Genomic DNA, 25,362 nt, shown 5'->3' with positions numbered 1-25,362 from the left:
ACATACATTAAGCAAACTACTAATTAGTAAGGCTAGAGTTTTTTCAATTCATTTAAAAAGGCAAACTCTTTCTGAAAGTTGATTTAATAACCCAAGTTAATTTAAATTTTTTTTTGTCAACACAAACTATAACCGAATTAAATAAATATACGAATTTGTACTGCCGCCGCATAGGACAAAAGTAGTGGAAAGGAAAGAGCTGCCCAAACACACTCCACGCAATTCCAAGATATATATATCCTGCTACTATATATACTGAGAACTATATATATCTTCTCTTCAAATTAAATTGCTTTCTCATTAAATACATTTGTACGGATGGATGTGCATGCAGTAGGTCAAATTATATATTGCGATGTAAATTGAATACTACTGTGATTGGAAGTGGCCGGAATCAAGTTTTTTGCATATGATAATTTTTCTTAATCTTTTGTACTCAATAATAAGGTATATATATGAACCACGCGCCGCGTTGTTTAAGTCATTTGGATTTTACTCATTACATAGAAGTTAAAGTTATGTCAGGTACATATTTGACCTCTATTAATTCTAACTATATAAAGCATCAATCTTTGCCTTTTTTTTCAAAAAATAAACTTTAAACTACATATATAAAATATATACTCATCTATGATTAGGAGTTTTCTATTCGAAACGACATTCCTAAAACAATATATATACACACACGTCATCATGTGTTGAACTCACTAACACAGTAACACTAGTAGTCTAGTACTATTATTCATCAAATCATCGCATAAAAGTTACTGATACACTACACTGTGAACTAAATCATTAATAAGTTATTACTCGTATTTGTTAGGCCTTATTAATACGTACCTTTCTATATTAAATTATTACTGCATGCAGTGGCGGATCTTAAAAATTTTATCAGTGTGGCGAATTTTTTTTTTTTCTATCGCTATATTCCGGGTATTATATTATGGTCATGCAATACACTTAATCGGGTCGGGTCAAACAAAAATAACACTAATAATCTAAATTTTCCATTCAAATTACCAATACATAGTTTTTAACCAACAAAAAACTACAAGAGAAAAGGCGTTGGATTGTGGGAGAAATACCTTGTTACATGGATTGTGGATTGTTGGCTAAAACATAGAATTATGAATGAACTAAGCGAATTGTGTGTTATAAAAATTAAAAAGGTAAAAAAAAAAATTCTGGAGCCTAAAACTCAAAAAAGGGAAGAAGACCTTGTTACGTGGATTGTGAGTTGTAAGCTAAAACATAGAATTATGAATGAACTAAGTTAATTGTGGGTTATAAAAACAAAAAATGTAAATTTTATAGGACTATTAAAATTATTAAACGTATCAAAAGTTTTTTAAAAAATAATCATTGGGGGCCGACTTAATAGATTTAAATTATTTTAGACGAAATACGGATATGTTAGTACTACTAACCGAAAAAACGGTGGTGGCCCGGGCCCCCACGGGCCCCTAAAGAGAACCGCCATTGACTGCATGCATGATATGATATTTCTCTAGCTAACACCGAAATTTAAGGGTTTCACTCTAAAACACAAGCATGTGCATAGGAAAAAGATTTTTTTTTATATATCATAGAAAACTGATTTATAACAATGCTTACATCTTATTATATAGGCACATTAGTATTAATACCAACTTTTCCCTTTCCTGATTATTTAATAACCCCAAAAATATTTATGAAAAAACTCATCAAATTCTCTAAAAGCTTGACCTTCATTACGTACTCTTTTGATTGTGTTTGTAAATAAGATGATGACAGATAAACATTCTTATTTATCTATATACAAACATTTTGTAGATTTTACGTGTCACCCATCATATGGAGTCATACAAGGACATCCAGTGCGCTTTGGTTGTATTTTTACCAATACGAGGTGTTATACACAAGACTCGAAACAGCTGTTCATACTTCTTTATCTGCCCCTTATGACTTCATTCATACACTTGCATAAAAATATTTACTCATATTTATAAAGCGTTTTAGTTTTAAAAAATACACCTCAGTCACCAGCATATTGCCAAATTAAAGAAACCTTCACGTATATAGGGAAAATACACTACAACAAAAAATGTCATTTATTCACACTTATTTTAAAGAAGTGTGAAGAAATTTTTTAATTTGTTCACACTTAAAAATGTTTAAAAAGTATTCATATTTAAAAGTGTGAAGAAATTTGAAAAATCATAAATTTTTCACACTTATATATGTGAGAAAAAAAAAAGTTCACACTTCCAAGTGTGTAAAACTATATTAATTGTTCACACTTAGAAGTGTGAGGAATAATTTGTAACACCAAATTTCTTCACACAAGGAAGGTGTGGAGAAATTAGGTGTTATAATTTGATTTTCACACTTTTAGGTGTGAATTTTTTCTTTACACATACATAAGTGTGAAAAAATTATAATTTTTTAAAATTTTCACATTTTTATGTGTGTATACTTTTTAAACATTTTTAAGCGTGAATAAATTAAAAAAAATTTTCACACTTTTTTTAAGGAAGTGTAAATAAATGCATTTTGTTTTAGTGATACAGGGAGTATATAATACCATCAATAAGACAAAATGTCAGAAATTATTTCTTCCATTGCTTTGCACCTATGGCCTTGTAGTTATATATGAAATATTAATGGAGATAAGTTCATCATACTTCAAACAATTAATTTTCTTAAACATATATATATACGTATATAAATAATTACAATATAATCATCATTTGATATAATAAAATTAAAGAACTTATTAGCTAATAATCAAAATAATTAAGAATGATATCTAACTAATGTCATGTGTCGCGCATCTTCTATTCTAACCGACACATATATATTCATACATCGATGTTTAAATAACCAAATACTCATAAGGATTTAAGAAATTAAGTTATAACCATACACCATATCTATATATATATTATTGGTGATGATCTAGCTAGCTAGCTACGTACTAAACAAAACATGATACATGCATTATTAATTAATTAAACGATGCTAATTAATTAGTAGTAATTACCAACATACATGGTGCCCTAGCTAGCTAGCTAGCTAAGGTAAAAGTGAGGGGAAGCCCTCATCAAGCATCTGAGGATTTACAACCAAATCCTCCATTATAACTTGATCGTCGTCTCGGCAACCAGATTCATGATAATTAGAGAGATCCAACGACCGACGTGCACTCATAGTACTATTAGGAGAGTGCCAGTAGTACTTGTCTAGCTGTTGGTTTTCTTCTTCTTGGCTGTTATCTTTCACATCAATAATTCCTGATGCAGCAACGTCATGGTCATCCGGTGATGGTGGGGAGGCTGCGTATCTCCCGGTTAGTTGTTGCACAATTGCACGAAATTCGGATGGGGTGGCTTTGATCTTCATAGGGTTAGAGATGTACACAACTTTAACTGGTTTTCTCTTGTTGGATTTTTGTGATAGTTTTTGGTTTTTTACAGTTGATGGCTTCTCCATTTTTTCTTCAAGATTTTTTTGATGAGAAAGTAGAAACAGATTAAAAAAGACACTAAATAAATTAAATGGCAAGTTAAATGTGATGATTGGTAGCGACTACTAAAGAGAAAGGGGAAGAAAGATGTACGTGAGAGAGAAATTAATTAGAGAGAGATGTGGTTCCAAAGCATCTGGCCGCATAAATATACACACGTACGTATATATCATTATTATTGATTGAAGAAGCAAGTTAATTTGGATTCTTATTTAGAGGGTACGTTTTAGGGTTAATCACTAGACTTAAATTTATCTTTTATAATACTTGTGGCATAGATTTTGAAGATGCTATACAGTTTGTGTTTTTTTTTTAAAGACAGTCATGGATAAATGGTACATCCATGTCGGTTCGACTCCTGACAACGCTTATAAAGAGTTTGCATTTCACACGCGGGTGTATTCATACAAGTTCGACTCCTGACAATGTTTTAAAGGTTTTTCTCCTCTCATATATATGTTAGATAAGTATTGTTAAGGGTGAGGCATTAGTGATATCAAACATACATAAATTGTAATGGTTCTAGTTATTTGTTAGTGAGTTTGCATTCATTTGTGGTTGTTAATTTGCATTCATTTTTTCCTTGGGTTCATTAATCATTTATAAACATAAACGAACAAATATGAACACAACCTTAATTATGTTTGACGTACTATCCGTTCATTAACTTAAACAAGCATAGATCGACAAATTAAATCTTATTCATTATATTTGATCATCGACTTCTTTTACAAAACCCTAATCAAACACATTGACACATAATATGCAAGTGTCTAGAGGTGGATATATATCTTAGGCATGTAAAGATGTGTTATTGTAGGTTCTGGTCACAAAATTAAACACTTTTCAAAATGTGACGTTTGGCATAAATAATGATCATAGACTAATTTAATACCAATATATAAGCGTAGCTTTGTCTACGTTCGGTTATAACCCAAGATTACTCTTGTATCTATACACATTTTAATATATCTATACCTCGATTAAGACTGATATATCTTATGTTGTAAGTAAATGGTGCATGTGTTTTAAATTAAAAGCATAGAAATATTTATCTTAATTTCTCAAATTTCCTAATTAATTATCGTATAAGAAAAAAAGAAAATACAGCAAACAGCCAAACAGAGTAAAAAATGTATTGGAAAGACAAAAATATAAAATAAAAGTAGCTTAACGAGTTTATTTTGTAAATATAAAACTTCATCAAGAGAAATGTGGCGAAACTAATTTATGAAAGAGCAGTAAAATGTTAAAATGAGTACTTAGATTATCTCCACTGGGGTACATTTGAGTGTTTTTAATTAGGTGCCCATGGATATTTTTTATTGTGAAATTTGTCTAAAATTAAAGATTTCTTTAAAAGATGTTCATATTTAAGTGCATGTCCTTACTTGTATTTACCTAATATGTTTTTGTTTTTAGTTGGAGGGAGTTAGTACCCAAAATGGTGTGTTTGTAAAAAGTAATTATCAAAAAGGTGTACTTTTAAAAATATTTGCTAAAATGATGTTTTTCTAAAAGTTATTTACCAGAATGGTGTTTTTGTAAATTTTTGATTATTTTGCCTAAAAAACTAGATTTTACTAATTTACCATCTTTAATAGACCATTTAAACTTAAAAGCTTGAAACCAAACTAATATTTTAACCAATATATTTAAGAACTTATCATAAAAATAAATTTTAATATTTTGTGATGTAACGATAATCGATCAACGTAAAAAAATAAAATCTAAAATATGATACATATTAATGTATCATTCTCTTCTTAGTTCTATATATAAGTAGTAATCTCAAATTACAACATTCTACCAAAAAATGTTAAGCTAAATATATAATAAAGAGAAAAATCCATAAAAATCAATATTTTTACCAAAAGTTCTTAATAGGTTCCACTTAATAGATGAAAATTAAATAAGTTCCTTTTAATAAAATTTAATATAAAAAGGTTATCTTTTATGAATTTTTTCATATAATAAAAAAACAACAAATTAAAGAATGCAACGTAACTTCTGTTTGATTTGTAAATAAAATTTGAATAAAAGAAAAGTAAGTTAGCTTTTATTTAATAGAACAAAAGTTCCTAACATATATTTTTGCAAGGACAATAACTACTTTAAAAAATTGGTTTCAAACTTTTAAGTTTTAATGGTCTAGTAAAGATGGTAAAATAAATAGAATTTAACTTCTAAGTAAAATAATACAAAGATTACAAAAACACCATTATGGTAAATAATTTTGAAGAAAACACCATTTTAGCAAATATTTTTAAAAGTACACCATTTTGTTAATTATTTTTTCCAAATACACCATTTTGGGCATTAACTTTAATTGGAGGTAAAAGGATATATAAGGATGTTTGTTTGACTGGAAATAAAATTACAGAATTTAAAAAATTTATAAAAATATATAAGAATTTATAAGGATCCAAAAGATATGATATAACAACTTAAGAATACCTAGGGACATATATATGTATTTTTCACGTACCGGCGGCTAAGCTTTTGTCGTTTGCTTTGTCCCATTAACGTTTGGTATTTATTTTAGGAAAATGAATTAAATGACAATACGTACAGCTGTTTCTAGATGTCATAGTTTCTTGATAATTAAACTCCTCCCATACGTCAACACTTTTAAACCAAGGGGGCAAATCTAGGAATTAATTCATGTTAACAGAATCCCATAATTACTTTCTCATGCATCATTTTTTTTCTTTTGTATTTTTTTTTTTTTTTTGACCATATATTTAATAAAGATAGCTACGTACGGGCTAGGATTGAGGGTAGACCGAGCAAGCTCGTCTTCAGTTAAACGACAATAATAGGAGCCGACGAACTAAGCCGACACAATGTTGCTAATGGCGTCGGTTAGACCAAATGATCGAATATATGAATGTATTTAACACGTACTAGCAAATTTGAATCAATAAGCTAGGTATTACATGATACTCTATATACTGTGTTGCACTTTGCATATATACTCATTCAACTTCATAATACTAAAAAAAATCTGAACCAAAGTATTACATTCCCTCTCTATATATTTTCTTACATTAACCGTTTGAGTTTTGTTAATGACAGCCTTTAAGGCTGTTAGTATTAATTAATTTGATGCATTAAAATTTATACTTTGTCTTGCGAAAATTCAAGAAGATAGGTTATTAATATATATGGTACCACTTTTTATGCATGTAATAAGCTGTAAATGACAACCCTTAGGGCTGTCATTATTGAGCAAGTAATCGAAGCCAAATTGAAATATGGAAAATTACATGAAGTAGTAGTTCGGATTAATGGGGCACAACGGTCGATCATATCAGATTAGTTATACGGCTTCAACAAATATCCATAAAAAATTAAAAAGCAAGGAGAAACAATAGTATAGAAATCTCTAATTAACTCTCGCACTACTAATTATATGTTCAAAGCAAACTGCTAGTTAGCTAGCATCAAAAATTGTCCTACATTTTATATCGTAATATATTACACTTCTTCTAAACCTTAAAGCTTTACATGATCCAAAATTAATATAGGAGAAAACTTTTGAAAATATAACCAAATTAAAACCGGAACTTTACATACATATATCTTGCTACGTGTGACTAAAATTCATAAGTTCACATAATGTTTAAGAAAAAATTCAAAAATTCAAAACACATAACAAGATTGGATAGTGAACCATACAAACTTTATAAGTAGTACATTGCACAGTGTGTAACCTTGTGATATATAGCTAAAGTTTAGTGTATGAAAAAACGTTTGCAAAGTTAACACCTCCATATAAAATTGAACCCAAATGTCAATATTTGATCGAGTTGATTAGATATGTTTATGCTTAAACTTACAAAATAGGTCCACATATGATAACAACTTGGTAAACAAAAAGACAAAGAAAAAAGTTAAGTTAGCAATTGTGGTATAACCTATAATCACAACTAAAATGTTAAAAGGAGAAAGGAATGAGTAGTGTCATGTATATGTCAATATTTGATTGTGTATTTGTATGAGTATGTTTTTGCCATCTTTGTCCCTAATCCCTCCTGCCAGATTGTCCCCTCTCCATTTACTACTTGCATCGCTCCGACCATCTTTTTACCCATTAAAACTTGACAATTATTACTTACAAATGCACGTTGGATGTTTCCTAGCTAGTACGTATTATACGCTTGTAACAATTTATTATGTTTACAGATATCCGTATGATGTGAGTTAGTAGTTTATATATATAATTGCTAAAGGTTCTATATGTGTTCGATCACATTATATACCAAAGGTTTTATTCGTGTTCGATCACAACAATAGGTTCCACGGTTTGAGTTGAGTCAACTTGAAATGTTTGTATCATTATTCAATCATATAAAGCGCATTCGTAATTGTAAGAGTCGGATGTTTAAATTATGCTTCATGTTTATTTAATTACTAGCCAAATGCCCGCGCGGTGATAAATCATAGAGTATGATAAGTCATAGGAAGTGATCGATCATAGGCGGTGGTAGGTCATAGGGATGATCGATGATGGGGTTATCTACCTGATGGGTTCCGCCTTTAGTTGTACGGGCTCTGTCCTCGGATTTAGAAAGACGTCGAAAGTATATCGAATGACATCTTTAATGAAAGATCATGAAATTTTAAGAACACCAATATAAGTTTTATAATTTATCGATGTACGGTTTTTAAGATAAAAGATTTTGAATGAATAAGAAGAATAATATGATTTATGTAGAAGAGAAAAAAATGAATGGTTAAGATTTAAAAATATTATAGGTATATTAGATAATGATATTTAAATTAATGGATAAAGAAAGGATAATTGGGGTAGATCACGTTCTTCTTTTAAAAAATGAGAGGGGTAAATATTTTATAAATTAATTTAGATTTAGATTTTAGATAATGTTATGCAATTTATTAGCCGTGAAATTGTTCGTCAATAATAAGTTGGTTATTATACTCTATATATTGCTCTGATACTTAACAAAACCAAGCGATTTTTTTACTTTATGCGAAATATAGTATAGTTGGAGTAATAGAAGGGCCGCCAGAGTTTACAAAAAGTTTGCAAGTCCGAAACATATTGTGAAATGCGTCATGTACTCATGTGTTACATGTTGAAGATGACATCATGAGTGTTTTTTTTCTAATTCGTGTTTAAATTGGAACCACCAATTTGAAGTCATGGACCCTAATCACCCAATATCAATTTAATGTCATTTGTCAAGTCTGATGCAACATATAACCTGACTATTTATTTTAGCCACAAAAATGTTCATCTAATCAATTTGTTGATACTTCCACAATAAAATACAAAATTCAACGAACTTTTTGGTGAACTATATTAATATAAGAAAAAGTATATATTCTTAAAAGATTCCCCCACTTATCCCCTAAAAAAATATAATCACGTAATCATATACGCGGATGAAAGTTACAAGTCACATATTCAAATCTTACTAAATACAAATAAATAAATTATATCTTATAATCCATATGTGAAAGTAGTGTGACACCGGGCATAAATTCTATTTTATGTGCGCTCTGAGTACCATGTACATAAGACTAGAGGGTTCCCATTTATTTATCTTTTTCTTTTACTCAAATACTATAAGTAAAAAATGTTATATTATAGAGAACATGTTGAGGAGAAAGAAGAACCAAGATGAGAGTATGCACTAGTGAAATAGTGAATGGCCTAGATGAGCTTGAGACGACTATCCGTGCAAACAAAACATCCCCTTGATCTAGCTGGTGATTTCTTACATACTTTTTTGGGTAACAAAAAAAAAAGTATGCAAAAAACATCACCAGCTAGATCAAGGGAATGTTGACCTGACATTCTACAATGTCTATCAAACCACCATGTTTCTTGAACCATCCCTTGAAACTAAACTTGAAGCTATTATGAGTTTAACATACAAATAATATATACCGTATCTTACTACACTTAATCAATCAAGCAATTTCTTGTTTTTCCGGTGAGGAATTAAGTTCTTAATCAATTTATACACGTCTGCCCAGAAAGACAGATTTGTAATCTGGGTTTGTTGGACATTCCCCAGAAATTTTTAAAAAAAAAATTTAAAAAGTATATAAAAAATAAGTTCTTGTGCATTTGTTGATTCACCTTATGCTTGAAAAAATATAGACCCAAGAAAGCTAAGGTGAGTGCCAAAATAAGTAAGAACTCGATGGAGGTGAACCTACCATGAGATGGGAGTACTTAAAGATATTGTATAGCTTCCATCTTGACTTCACCTGGAACTAATTTTAACTGTATCACTAATCATTTCTCTTTATTTCTTTCTTTCTCGTATGTGTATGTATTGATGTATGAATCTATCTATATGTGCAAATATACATATGTAAGGTGAGTGGGAGTGTAAGTATACAGAACCTATACACATTGAAAATTGATATGTATAAATTAAAGAGTTTACCTAGAAAGTTTGGTCTTTTTGGCACAAACATAAAAACAAAAGTCTTCATTTTGTATCTTCGTACGAAATACGACTTTAAGAAACTTCTTGTCACAAATGTCATCACTAGCTAACTGAATAATGCGATATTCTGAAATGGGTGAACAGTGGACTAAATCCACAAAATGACTCTAGAAAAGTTTTTGTACACAGTTGCATTATGCAAATACACATTTCTGATGATGGAGAAACTAGAACGGGGAAAAATTTAAGAAAGTAAAGAAAACAAAAGGGTAGTTTCAATTTTCAACTAGTCTCGAGTCTTAACTCATGAAATTCACCCAAACAGTTAAAAGTTTGGTTGAAGAAGATGATTCTTGACGCCTAAAACACAAAAAATGTAAGAAAAAGTCACCAAAATTGTGTCTTTTTCAAAATCTGACCTAGTTAGAGGCATTACCATCAGAAGCATCTACAGAAACTTGGTTTGTAGCTTTCATAGTTCTAATCATACCACCAGCGCTCCACTTGTTGAATCCATTTTCCAGAGCTTCCCGCATCCACGAGTGCCTGCAACACTGCATGGCTTCGGATATGGTAACCCAACTTCTGACTCGACGGCTCATTTCAGGCCACGAGTCCAGCTCTTCCTTTACAAATAATGCAAACATTGCAGCCCGACACCTGCCCTCTGGGCTAAACTCGTCTTGTAGCGTTTTACTTTTGAAATGATAGTGCCCCAAAAAATGCTGAAATATATGATACCGTTCATTGAAGAAATATTAGATTATGTAAATCACATGCATATGTCTATTACTATGACGGTATCTAAAAAATGAACGATAGATGAGAAGCAATGGAAAGGCATCATATATCACTTGGTTCTCAACAAAGTATCCTGTTTTGACAAAAGATGTTATTTCTCCTGCAAATTTTTCAAGTAGTCAGAATTTGCTGAGTACTCGGGAGATCTGATTATCTACTCAGTAATCACTAAACGCTCAGTATAAATATAACTATTCACCTTATCATTTTAGTTTACCACAATTTGATCACTTTGATAGATAGTAAAGTTATACTTTACTATTTCCATAATCCGTGCCATACCCTTGTATTATTAACATTATCATGTAACCATTAACAAGTCAATTTCTTAACTATGATGATAAAATACTAAAAATGGCATTCTATTAATTAAAGCCTGCCTTAATCGCATATATCTTAAAAATGTGAGTTTTTTGTTTGTACACGATAACTTTAGGAAAGAAAAGAGGGGGGGGGGGGGGGGGGGGGGGGGGGGGGGGAATTAAAACTGATTATCTGAGTCTGATTATGAATGCAATACAATCACTATATATGCCTATGCAACCTTACTACATAACATAGAATTTGGTGTTTTTATGCAACTAATTCGAAATACTTGTACATAATATCTAAAAAGTGCCCACAAGTCTATTAGATATCAACTGGCTAAAAACATGATACCAAAAGTGATTTTCAATAATATGGTCTTTCGAAGTTTTAAATCAGCAAATACAAAAGTCACAAAGAGCATAGTTTCAAAATATACCATTCTTTCTTTCTTGTTCTCTCAACCACGAAAACAAGTTAGGTCAATGGGCATTTGCTACCAAGTTAAGCTGGTGACCAAAATAAGCATCGTTATAGATATTAACACATATTTTCACGCCAAGGACTCCAGCAGGAATTGTACAACAGTGGAGAAAACTCTAAAACCTTAAAGAGGGGATCCTATCCAATGCTTACTTAGCCCCCTTGTATGCATCAAGGCACCAAAAATATGCCAACTCAGCCCAACATCTAGTTAGCTACTTAGCTCTGACAATATGCATATTACAGATTAAAGTTTCCTTACTCCGACAGATATATCATTCATGTTTTTTTAATTTATATCATTTATGTTGGAGTACAGAGTCAGATATATTTTTAGTATTTAATATAATAAGATTACTGGTAAATGGTGGATACACAATGCAAACGCTGCTCCTAACTTGCAAGATGCAGCAATTATTATTTCAGATACAATTATGAAGTATGAGTACCTCAAGAAGTGAATGATACTGAATTTATTTGTGCATTCATCCGTTGCAACATTGACATTTATTTTACGACTAATCATGCTTGTTACTTGGTAGCAGTAGTTAACTATTATAGTAATTTAGTTATGTTATAGCTTCATAGCAAGTAGACCTGGCAATTCTTGCCCATATCTACAAAATTGGGTAACTTTGGGTAAATTTCTTTTCTCTTTGGGTTTAATTGGGTGAAGACTAAAACTCATAACGGGTTCAAATGGGTATTTCAACCATTTCAATAAATTGTATTGCGGGTCAAAGAGGGTTGGAATGGGTATTGATATGAAAACACCATTTTTCTGACTTCCGATCAAATCAACGACGGCGGCCACCATATCGATCAGATTTACGACGGCGGCCAACATCTCAGATCAAATCAACGACGGCGGCCACCATATCCGATCAGATTCACGACGGTGGCCACCATCTCCGATAAAAACAAAACGGCGGAGTTCATCCTCGATCAGAAACATGATAGCTAAGCTCATCTTCGATCAAACCCACGGCGGTCGGCGGAGCTCATCTTCAATCAATGGTGGTGGTAGGCGCTTGGTGGTGATGAATGATGATGATTAAAATGTCGACGGTGTTGTCAAAAGACCGTAGTTTTTATTGTTCTATTTTGTTCCTTCTTTCTTGATGATGATTAAAATGTCGACGGTGGTGATGAATGAATAATGATGATGAGGACTGTAAATCTGAAGTGAAGCAATAGGAAAAGTAAAAGATGTACTGACTTGTGGGTAGCGTGTTCAGTTTGTCAACAAAAGCAAAAGAAAAATATGTTAAATAAATGTGGTTTGCTAAATACAGCCCTTAGGGCTGTGTTTAAGGTGCATAAATTGTTTGTACATGTACCATGAAAATCAGGGGGCGGGCTTTAAATATGGAAGGTACTAGTTTTTTTATGCACGTTAAATACAACCCTTAGGGCTTTTAATATGGAAGGTACTAGTTTTTTTATGCACGTTAAACACAGCCCTAAGGGCTGTATTTAGCATTTCCCTAAATATATAATATATCTATGTATGTTCCTAACTTTCTATATTATACATATAATATAAAATATATAAATTAAAAAATAGAATCTATCCCAATATTTATACATATATTAAGTATATGTAGATTTGAAAAAATATGTTAAAAAATGTGGGTTGACCCGCACCCGACCCGCTTTGACCCGCAATTTTGAAATGACCCGCTTAGACCCGCACCCGCTTTGACCCGTTACCCAAACCCGCCCGACCAGCCCATTTTGCCAGGCTTAATAGCAAGAGAAGAAATCCCCAGCAAAAATGTTTGTTTGATAGATTTCATGGTTTAATCATACACTGATACACTAGGTCCTCATTTGCCTTACCTCTATAGCTTTCTTGGAACTTAGTGATAATTATTCTGGTTGTCATTTTTGGTTGTCATCTTGTATCCCATAGTTAGGAGAGAATCTTGATTATATCTTGTACCTCATAAGAGAATATACTAAAAACTGTCTAACCCTCAACTGACTCAATTGAACTTTAGAAATTAAATATATGCCCTCTTGCTACCAGATTGGTCATAGTAGTTTCTCCAAAACCTGGTTGAAAACCTTGGAAAAGACCTAGTTCCTACGTATGAAAAAACGGATCTGGGATCATGAAATCAGTTTAGATTTTAGAACCATCCATCTTGCATTTATGTAGTTTTTGCTTAGTAAATCTGGAATTAAGGATTGAAATGATAGGTAAACTAGACGTGTTTGGTTTGTGCAAATATAATCAATGGCTATCTAAATTAGGAATTCGCTAGTGTCTTGGTTGATGGATTCGGACTTCAAAGGAATGACAGCTGAAGTGCTGAACAGGTTCCTATGTGTTCCTGATCACGGGTATCAAAAGTAGGAATTTAATTTCTGGATATCCCTCGGACACAAAAAAAAAAGGTCAGGTAAGGTTTCATCCCCCTCATAGTCTCATCCCGTCCACATCTTCTTCACACCATGTTGTCGATGAGCTTGTAACTTTGTAACCCAGAAATGGTTCGTCATGCATTTAAGTGTAAACCGACTAATGCTTCTTTTTAATATAGTTGGTGCAACAGTTTTAAGCAAATTGTTTGGTTTAAACTTCTTGAAACTTAAAACAGAATTGAAAAAAACAACGATGATATTTATAAGATGCCCCACAATTGGATATTCAGAAGAAAACGCACTTTCTACAGCCACCAATCCATTTATGTGTTCATATATTGAACAATGCAAGCTATTTTATGTTTTTACTCGATCATCGTTTGTTTCATTTTTGGTCTGTGTGGATATAGTTTTTAGCTTCGAACGAACCAGGATCGGGTAAGAAAGTGATCCCAATCGCCTTTGGTTCTCAAATCGATGACTGAAAATGGCAATCCGGGATAAGCCAATCTAGCGAATCCAAATGGGATGGTACGGCGAATTAAATTGGTCCAAATCTTGAATTATATAGGTTTGGTTTGAAAAATCAGAGGTCTCCATTCGTTTTGTTAATAAGTATTTGGTTTTGAACTTGTTTTATTTTATGTATTTGGATTTAACTTGTTTTATTTTATGTATTTGGTATTATGACCTTTTATTTTGAAGACTTTTAATCTGAGGTTTGAAGTATTAAATATACTTTGAAATTGGAGTATCTAATACAAATCTATTATTGTATTTTAACATCGGGTCCATCGTACCGAAACGAACCGAAATGAGCATACCCCCCCCCCTTCGAACCGAATTTTGGGGACCTAGCGAATTGCGAATTCGAACTGCGACTCAGGTGACTATGTCCTAGATACCACATAGAGATCTTAAGAACAAACTCTACAGATTGTATGAAAAGTAAATATGTAGATCACTTCGGTTTGCAAGCACTTGGTATAAACTGCATTCTATATGATACATAGATACACAAGTTATAAACTTAACTTCTAACTTAGCAAAATCAAGATACGGATTTATGAAAAAATAAGACAGAAATATGCTGGTTCTGCAGCATGCAATAAGAAACCATAATATGTTAAGTGATTAGTAGCAGCTGAAGTTCTTTTAGAGGGTAGCTTAAATTACTATCGAAGGTCACAATTCACAATGTTCAAATGTGACTACACTTTTGCGACTAAGTGCTTTTTCCATGTAATGTTTTCGGTCTTTCTGGCATAAAATTACAAAGATACTTTGTGGTAGCAAGGGTAAAGACGAAATTTTACAGTACTCCGAAACACAATGATCACAAACCAACATTAGTTTTGGAATAATGCCCAAACCCTACTCATAAAAAAAACATCAGCCTTCAAAATCATAACTATAAGTCCATCCCATTTCCAGACTATTTCAAACACATACACATAATGATCCCTATCTACAACCCAAATGCCATCTTATTATGTACGACTATATTCTATATATGTACAACAATGCAAAATATTAGAGCCTTCCTTCTCCTAATGTCCAGCATACCTCACCATCACTAAGTTTATATAGACTGATGTTCACTTCTCTAACGGCTCCACTATCTATGAAAACTTCTATTCCTACACCTGAAATGCATGTTTTTCGTATCTTTCCCCGTCGTATTTAGGTCCCCCTCCAACATCAGAATTCTGATGTTTAGCAATTTGTATCTTCTTTCAAGATTGTTATATCCATTACTCTCATCTAATTCCATGTCTAACACATAACTTTGCCAATTCACACACTTAGGCACTTACTCTTAGTATACCACTACTTGTCTATAAACTTAAAGATATCAATACATGACGACAAGTAGACATACAGAAAGCAGAAATGCATACCACATGAAAATACATTAAGAACATGTAACATCAGAAGGAAAAAAAAAACACAACTCACCATCAAATCCCCTCGAACTCCAGCCTCTTCCAACGCTTCACGTGCAGCTGCCTCTTCAACAGTTTCATCGTTTTCCCATCCACCCTATTATACAAAAAGTTCACAAAACAAATCAAAATCACATATAACCAATTCTATCTCAGATACATATCCCTAACAGTGTCACTGATTCATTCGTTACTCGTATCGACATCCACATAAACAAAATTAACCTTTCCAACTACAACACAAAAAAGGCCATACCTTTGGAAACAAAAGACCAGGTCCACTAGTGGAATTGATCATTAGTACCTCTAAAATCTTGTCATCGGATTTATTACCATTATTATCACCTTCCAAGTACCGAAATCTATAAGGAATGCACCTGCTCATAGATTAAACCGACTTAAATTCATAACTATAAACAACCAAACATATATTTAATTAACTAAAAATACACAATGTAAACAAGGATTTCGCTAATCATATCGCTTAGGACTACCGTTACCAAGCAGTAAAAGTACTATTAATGGACCCTAAGTTAGCAAAATCCTATAAACAATCACAAAATACCCTAAATTACACACTAATAAAAAGGGGGAATTAGTTGATATACCCTGCAATAAGCCGGCAACCGGCCTCATAACGTTGCTGATGACGACCAGTTCGTGCCACCAATTCCGACATTTCACTATCAATACGCCTCCCCACACACACACACACACTTACAACCCTTTTATCATATTTGCTTATTCTATATATATATATATATAATATATATCTATATGTCCTTATTTATAAGAATTATATAAAAAAAACCTAAAAATAAAAATAAAAAAGGAATAGTTTTTTAGAACCCCTTTTGGGAATGAATCAGACCCTATAAATACAACAGGAAAAAGATTCAGATTCCAATAGCTTTTTTTTTAACAATGTCAATAAATATGGAATATTTTTTTCAGGGTTGATAAAAACAAGAAAAGGGATCGAAGAAAGAGAGGGAGAGAAAAGAGAGGCGAATGAATCGGAGACTTTAAGTGTGTTTGTGTGTGTGTTGGGATCTCAAGTTGGGGCAAGGCAAAGGAAAGAGGGTCGGTGGTCGCAACTCATGCAAATTGGGAACCATTGAGGATCATTGAGATTTGATTATTTGCAGCTTTCGCTAACTCAAACCATCTTTATTTTATTTTTTAATACAATATTGTAATCAGAGCTTGAACTATGCATGTCAGCCTGTCGGGCATGAGACCATAGACCCTCGAAAATCACCCTTAATAATCTACTCTTATAAATGTCAACAACAATAACAGGACCTAATCCTTATGCGGGGTATGGGAGAGGTAAGATGTAGACAGTCTTACCTCTACACAAAGGTAGAGAGACTGCTTACATAGGGACCTCCAGCCACAAAGGAGTGCAAGACGGAAAATGAGAAATGTTTAGAAAATCATACATGTCTGCCGAGAATCTGAAAAGAAGAAATACCTGTCTGCTGGGTCCGGCTACTATGCGGGTCGAACGTTTATCAATCATGCTTCCTACCGATATCTTAGAAACATGTTTGACAATACAAATACAATAACGAAAGCAACCATATTGGGCATATTAAACAACATAAAAGTAGCAATCTAATACGTAACTCGAACAAGTAGTGGGAAACAACCAAGACAAACATACATATAAATAAGAAATGACAAAACCTGAAAAGATCTCGATTGAGCCAAGGCAGTAACTACTTCTAAACAACCTATGGAAAAAAAAGGACCTTAGGCCGCCTAGCTATCCTAATCCTAATCCTCTCACTTGCTCTTCCAAACCATTAAACTAGTCCTAAACCCCCAGTCCTCTAGATAAACTCTCATTGGTCATGTCCTTCAACAGCCATTTTGGGGGAAACAAACACAAGAGTAACCTCCCCCCATGGTTTAGGCCTCTCGAGACTCAAGGCCAAAAACCCCTACGAATGGTCACAGAGAACCAAAGTCTAAATAAAAAGTCTACTTAATCTAAAACCCATATGTCTTACCCTCGCATTCCACTACCTCTACCTGGAAGCTCCTCTAACGCATTCGGAAATTCCGTACTTCCACCTCCATCTACCTACCACTCTTCCTGTCACGTCAAAGTCCTCTGTAGCGTAGCTAAGCCACTTCTCTAGGCCAAACCCTCACAAACCTCCTTTAGCAAGGCAATATGGGAAAAGAAGACTATCTAGGTCGCCCAAAAGTCCTACCCTAACCTAATATTCTACTCTAATCCTAGTTCTTCATGCCGTCCTATCCGACGTCATGTCATCCGACAAGCCAAGTTCTATTAGATCCTTCGCTAATCGATCCTCCCACCTCATCTTCGGTCGTCCCCTTCTTCGTATGCCATCCACGTGAATAGACTCCGCTCTCCTTAGTGGTGCAGTTTCATCCCTTCTCTTAACATGGCCAAACCATCTCAAGCGCTCTTCCCTTAGCTTGTTAATGATGGTCCCTACTTCAAGTTCTGCTCTAAAAACTCCCGTCGGGATCCTGTCTGCTAAGGTCTTCCCGCAAGTCCACCTTAACATCCCCATCTCAGCCACCTCTACTCGAGCCACTTGGGCTTTCATCATCGCCCAACATTCTGACCCGTATAGCATAGCCGGTCTAATAGCCACTCTATAAAACTTCCCTTACAGCTTTACCGGGATTCTCTTGTCGCACATGACTCCAATAGCAGCTCTCCACTTCATCCATCCGACTTGGATTCGATGTGTCACGTCTTCGTCTATCCCCCGATTTGTGTATCACTGATCCCAGGCATCTAAAAGTAAGACATGATATTTAGTGGATTTTCACATTACACTATAATTTTTGGGTTTTCTTTTTTTTTTTTTTATTTTAATGTGATTATTTTGGATCGATTAGTGTTATTATCATTTAATCTTCTTGTATTTTACTTCAAGGTATATGAGGTTGTTGAGTTAAATTCAACTACCAACTACAAAAGTGTTCGTTTGAGCTAATTTGGTTTCAAAGTGTGTTTTAATTTAGATTTTTTTACTAATATATCTATGATGAACTAATTCAATACATGTTATGAATATAGTATGAATAACAACGAGTAACAATAACATAATACAACACTTGCAATATTTTGATGATATTTGTAACTTTCCTGTAAAATATACATAGTCGTTTGATCTTGATTTATGCACGTTAACAATATAATCTCTTTTTTTACAAATTAAGATGATGCATTATATGCCGTTCACATATGATACATTGTCAAGAAGTTAAGATATGCATCATACTCTTATATAATGGTATTGATATTGTATACAAATTAAGATGATGCATCATGTACATATTCTTATATAATGGGATATACGAGATATTTTAATGTAAGAGATAAATGGATAAATAGTCTTTTAAAAAAAAAAAAATTAATAATACATCAACTGTATTCGACTAACATTAAGGATTTGAATAAACTGAACATATACGATAGAAGATGAGTTGGTTCAATTATATATGATTGTTATATCTATGAAAAACCCTTAAAATTAATATTTTCTTTAAATATAAAAAAAAGAGTTGTGTATTAAAAACACGTTTCATATGATCAGTTTTATATATGCTAATGGTACAAGTGTGTACGTATCTTATAACGAAACATTTTGGGAATATGTAATGCCCACATGTAAGGGTGAGCAAAAACCGTACCGAAAAACCAAAAATAAAAAAAAAACTTAAAAAACTGAACCGAAACCGATCGAATCCCATTAGTTTGGTTTTCGTATTCTAAAAACCGAACGGATCGGTTCAGGTTTCGGTTTGATATGCCAAAAAACCGATCAAAAATCGAACCGAACTGAACCAAATATATTTTAATTTATTTTACATTTCTATCATATTACATTTATATTTATTACTTATAATCTGTAAATATGTTAATATATTTAAACTTTTTGTCTTTTTAGTGTACAAATCTATATAAATTTTATGTTTTAGATGAGAACGTGCAATAAAATCAATTCGTTTTATAAAGTTTATACAAATTTGAACGCCTAAAAAATATACGAGTAATTCGTTAATAAAAACCATCTATATATTTTAGTTTCTATATCATTTTTTTTCTTAACAAATAAAGTTAAATTTAAATCATAAAAAACAAAAAAAAAAACGTAAAAAAAAAGGTTTTTAATAAAAAAACAGAAACCGATCCAAACCGAACCGAAAAACCGAAAAACCAAAACCGAACAAAAACCGAATCCAATGGTTTTGGTTTTCTAAAAACCGAATGAATCGGTTCGAATTTCGGTTTTAGGCAAAAACCGATCCAAACCGACCCATACTCACCCCTACCCACATGTAATGTTGAATGTAGGTGTGACATATGCCAAAATTATACATGTGTGTATACGTTTGTAATGTATACACACTTGTATGATATATTAGTTTTAATTTGGTTTTTCTTACAACGTCAACACAAGCAACAAAATCCAATCTTGATCAAATGTAAATAGCACTCAAAAGTAAAAAAGTAGAAAAGAAACTGCGGCTTTAGGCCCTCGACAGTGTAGAGGGAGGTTAGGATATAGACAAACCTTACCTCTACCTAGATAAGAAGTTGTTTCGAGGTTCTACCTAAATAGTAGAAAATGACATTCACCACTTACATAAAATGAGGATTGAACCTATGACTCTTATCTTCAAAAAGTGACTTGTTTATTACTGATCAAAACCACGTTTAATATTCAAAAGTAAAATCTATTTACATTTAAAATAAAAACCCCAAAATCATCATACATGCTAAGATGAGTTGTCAACACCGACCAACTAAAAAAAACAAACGAAAGCCCACAAATAATAACACCAACTCTAGATTGGGCTCTACATACCGTTTGACACTTGCAAAGGCGATTTCACATTGAATCTAGTCTAATAAAACCAACCCTATTTTTCAATCCCAATTTCTCAAATTTCTCAAATATGGTAAGAAAAAAAAAATCCTAACCCCATATTCCCATTTAGGCCATTATTATTATTATTCCATCACCTCAAAACCTAGAGATATATAGATAAGCACACAAAAGCAAAATATATAAACAAAAATTTATACAACATATCCCCAATAATATCACCATTTCAACCAAAAATCAATCAATCATTCTCTCTTCCTTTCTCTCTCTCTTGAAAATTTGGACAGGAATAGAGAGAGAGAAAGAAGAAGAAGAAAGATTCTATCTTAATTATCTTTAGATACAAACTTACCTATATCTATATATTTATATTAGATTTATTTACTAAAAACAAAAAAATAAAAAAGAAAGATGGAGCACCAAAATTCAGTAGTTGAAGTTAATTCAATGGCTGTGGATCCTTTCTTGGTTGAAGCTCTTCAGAATCCACGCCATCGTCTCACTAGTATATTTCTTTTTCTTTTTTCCTTAATTTTTTTTCGAAATTTTTTCCCCTAATTTTTCTGGGTTTTATTAATTTTGCCCTAATTTTTCTGGGTTTTATTTATCTTGCCTTAGTTTTATCTGGGTTTTGTTTATTTTTGCCAAAAAAAGTTCTGGGTATTATTTATTTTGTCCTAAAGTTTTGTACTTTGACCTAATTTTAATTGTTTGAATTGGGTATAGTTTTGGTTATGGATCTATGTTTTGGTTGATTTAGGCTTTTGTTTGTGATTCTAATTTTTAGGACTTAGATCTTGTGTATATATGGTGTTTGATATTATGCATAGTTTGAGATTTGAATTGATAGGTTTAAGTGGGTAAGTTTTTTGTATATATGAAGGATATAGTAAGTATAGTTTTGGGAATTTGGTAGTTGAATGGATGCACTTTGACTTTTTGAGTTAAGCTAGCTATTGTATATATGGAACTATGAGCTATTGCTGTGTTAGTTATTTTGTGACTTACTCAGGTAATCGGTGTTTTTGCTGACGTGACAACCATATTAGTTTTCGTGTCTGTCACGTTTTGAAAATTGGTACTACATTTCTTGATTCTAAGTCATATAAAATTATATATATACACAATAACAGTATTTGAAAGGTTGATGCATACAAGGGTACAGTAAGCTACGTTTCTTCATTTAACTAACCTTTAACATAGGGTTAGCTTAGAAACACCATATTTCAATTAGTTCATTATGAAAATGCTTACAACAATACCTTTATCACTATCATGTTAACTCTGACAACATTGCTTACTGTCTGATGTTGAACATTCTTAAGTTAAGAAATTTTGGTAGGATTCACATATACGGGGATCTGACTTGCAATCTTTTTCATATTATGTATCCCGTGTTTTACTGTATACTTAGTAGTTTTAGGGTGACAGGACATTCTTTCTTATCTTTATGTGGGTTTATATGTTTAGTACTTTTACCGCTCTTTCACATGCTATAGGATTGGTTTGGATACAATAATAAAAGAAATTAAAATCTGTGGTTTATTAGTAAACTGGAAAGGCTTGTTATAGTCAAGTAGGTTTATATGTTATGAATGCACGATAGTTTGAGTTTCATGAATCATGATGCATTGTCCAGCAAACTGGAAAAGCTTGTTATGATCAAGTAGGTTTATATGTTATGATTTATGAATGCACGATAGTTTGAGTTTCATGATACATTGTCAAACATATGCACCTACAATATTCTATATCTCTATTAAAAGGCAATTGAGACATGCCTTCACTTTTAGTGTGCATTTAAATGATACATAGGTTTCTGGTATACATAACAGGTTTCAAAAAATCATGTAGTTTATACAAATTTGTATGGATTTAGTGACTGTAACATGTCCCATGTTACTGAATTAAAGGTTCTGATTGGACTTTGTGCTGAATGAAAAATGACTGACTGCTACATGTTTAGAATTGACTATCTGCCTCATAAATCATACGAGTTTATGATGTATGAAGTACTACTATATGACGAGGGATTAATTTGAAAGACAGTACAATGGGAATACCAAAAATTACCATATTGACCGTGTTCATGAATCATGTACAATACTGTATGATAAGTGTAAAGAATCGACGGAACTTAGAATTGCAAATGATTTTAATTTTGACCCTCTGTATGATTTATTGCCTATACAGTATCCTCATTTTACATATTAGCTCATTTTACAGTGTTTCTAATATTTATATCTTTGTCTTATTATCTCAGTTCTCCGAATGGAACTTGACATTCAAAAGTTCATCCAGAACTCTGAACAGCAACAATTTGAGTTTCAGCATTTCCCGACTTCATATCTTCGTCTTGCAGCCCACCGTGTGGCGCAGCACTACGGTCTGCAAACCATGGTTCTTGAGAACTTCTCTGATGGACAAGGGACTCGAATTTTGGTCAAAAAGTTGGCTGAAGCTAAGCTACCTGCAATCTGTCTATCAGATGTACCAACTAAACTTTCAGAAAACGAGAAACACGAGCATGTCAAGGTTGTATTAAAACCTAGACCAAAGTTATCATCTGATGGAGAAAATGTGGGAATGAAATCTAATTCAATAAAAACAGTTGAGGAAAGGAAAGAGGATTATGATAGGGCACGTGCTCGTATTTTTAGCTCTCCCGGCAGTCCCCAATCAGAAAATACACCATTAAGGACCAATTCAGATGGAAAAAGTTTGTGCTTCAGTGGAGATGAAAATGAAGGTTATAGAAACTCAGCTATCGAATTGGAAAGAAGCTTGAGTAGGGATGCAAATGGAAATACTTCTCGTGTAGCCATTATTAGGGACAGGGAGAAGGATCTGACTGACCCAGATTATGATCGGAGCTATGATAGGTAGATCTCTCTCTCTCTCTCTAAACATATGAATTGTCTCCTCTAATGTGCTTTGAACATCGCTATCAGAAAATTGGTTATTTACAATATGTTAACGTAAAGGTCAGATATGTGGATGGCCTGTTATATAATTAGAATAATTCATTATTTTATAACGTAAAGGTCACATAGATTTGAGTCAAAAAGATTGCCATTCATGGTTAAACCTGAAGAGGGAAAACTCATCCAGTTTATCCATTATAGTTTTGTGGTTGCTATTTTATAAAAAAAACAGCCGACTTTAAGATAGAAGTATACATTACCCTAATTGATCCATTCATTAATAACTGAGTTGAATTTGCCTCCTCCAGCAAAGTTTAATCTTCATTTATTTGTAAATGGGTAAAATTTACTGCATCTGTATGGAAGTATCGTAAGACCATTGTAAAGTAATGATAGCATGTTGACGGTTAATTTTAAATAATTATAACCTACAAGCCTTTCGCCATCAACAAAGAGGTTGTGGATTAAAGTCTCAATTGACACATAGGTGTAACTTTAGGTGTATAATTGGTGCGAGTGATTTGCTGTTCAATTATTTCCATCTAAAAGTTGAGCTTCTAATCTCATAATATCATTATTGCTAAATTGACAATGTAGGTATGTGAGGAATCTTCCGGTTGGTCAAGGTTTTAACTTATTGCCTCTGACTTTGCCAAAGTTCCAACCTCAGTGTGTCCAGTATGATGCCGTAATACCACACTTGGCTCAGACGCCAAATGCCCAAGCACCACTTGGCTTTAGGAGTCCACCTATGAATCCGTATGCTGTAATGGGTTTGAACCACGTATCAAGGGATGCTGTCTATATGCAATGGCCATCTCATTCCATGATGTATGCACATTCATATGATCAGTTTAGGCATGCTGTTTTTCAGGTATTAGTTCTGAATCATCACTTCTATAGTTATGATTTAAAAACTTTTAGTGGGCATTTGGATTTGCGTTTAGAAAACTGATTATCTGATTATTATGATTAAAAGAAAATTGCTTATTTACCCTTTTTCTTCGACTTATAGTAATCTCATTGATTATTTTGCAATGGTTCCCCAAAACATCAAAACTATTGGTTTCAGAAGATGACTATTCCAGACAATGGTGTTTTGCTCATTTTATGATTTTATCAAATTTTGCTAAAAGTACCATCTTAATCTTTTATATAGATCTATTTAGTTGCAAATATTTGAAGTATATTCAAATACTATCTCCAGTGTGCTTTATTTCAAATTACTCTCCATCACATAATCACCTTGAAAAGGCCCGTCAGAACACCCGAGAATGTTTTACTGCAATAATATCAAGTTGTTGGAGATGATACTAAATATAAGTACATGGCAATTACATTTGAAAAGCCCATCTAAACACCTTCTATTGTTATGCGCTATGGTGTAGCTGATTTGATTCTTTGACTGTTGTAGCAGGCACCATTCTGTCAGCAGCAACCCCTGAGTTTCGATTACTCACAAAACCATTAGGCTCGGATTGGAGCTAAAAGATCAACCACATTGAATTGCATCTACATCGATTTTGTTATGTATTAGGAAATTACCTTTGTATCACTTTTGGTTATTCGTCTAAAACTTTTGTTCTATTCAACTATTAATTTATGCACTATTATCTAGTCTTCCAATTTTGTCTTCCAGCTTCACAAGAGGCAGTTAAAAACACTAGTACTGTCATGGCAAGATCAATGTGGCCCCAACTTTTGTCTTCC

At 32.7% G+C, this 25,362-nt stretch overlaps 3 protein-coding genes across 4 annotated transcripts; 1 reads left to right on the top strand and 2 right to left on the bottom strand.

The window, feature by feature from the left end:
- Positions 1–2,879: 2,879 nt before the first annotated feature.
- LOC122582694 lies at positions 2,880–3,627 on the bottom strand. Its single transcript, XM_043755120.1, has one exon. The coding sequence runs from the start codon at positions 3,469–3,471 to the stop codon at positions 3,055–3,057; it is 417 nt and encodes a 138-aa protein (XP_043611055.1). The 5' UTR covers positions 3,472–3,627; the 3' UTR covers positions 2,880–3,054.
- Positions 3,628–10,193: 6,566 nt separating this feature from the next.
- On the bottom strand, positions 10,194–16,981 carry LOC122582208 (nudix hydrolase 16, mitochondrial). The gene is made up of 5 exons (XM_043754566.1): positions 16,451–16,981; positions 16,099–16,219; positions 15,856–15,939; positions 10,373–10,661; positions 10,194–10,296 (listed from the first exon to the last, which is right to left on the bottom strand). The coding sequence occupies exons 1-5, from the start codon at positions 16,519–16,521 to the stop codon at positions 10,262–10,264; spliced, it is 600 nt and encodes a 199-aa protein (XP_043610501.1). The 5' UTR covers positions 16,522–16,981; the 3' UTR covers positions 10,194–10,261.
- A 3,978-nt stretch (positions 16,982–20,959) lies between these two features.
- LOC122581635 lies at positions 20,960–25,278 on the top strand. Of its 2 annotated transcripts, none has more exons than XM_043753878.1 (4): positions 20,960–21,233; positions 22,992–23,610; positions 24,250–24,526; positions 25,070–25,278. In XM_043753878.1, the coding sequence occupies exons 1-4, from the start codon at positions 21,140–21,142 to the stop codon at positions 25,121–25,123; spliced, it is 1,044 nt and encodes a 347-aa protein (XP_043609813.1). In that variant the 5' UTR covers positions 20,960–21,139; the 3' UTR covers positions 25,124–25,278. The 2 variants fall into 2 exon arrangements, with proteins under 2 accessions (XP_043609813.1, XP_043609812.1); XM_043753877.1 differs by having other exon boundaries at positions 20,966–21,233; positions 25,067–25,278.
- Positions 25,279–25,362: the final 84 nt, after the last annotated feature.

This window comes from Erigeron canadensis, chromosome 9 (genome assembly GCF_010389155.1).
Source record: "Erigeron canadensis isolate Cc75 chromosome 9, C_canadensis_v1, whole genome shotgun sequence".
In the NCBI taxonomy this organism is placed as follows: domain Eukaryota; kingdom Viridiplantae; phylum Streptophyta; class Magnoliopsida; order Asterales; family Asteraceae; genus Erigeron; species Erigeron canadensis.
This window is presented reverse-complemented; position numbering and strand designations above follow the sequence as displayed.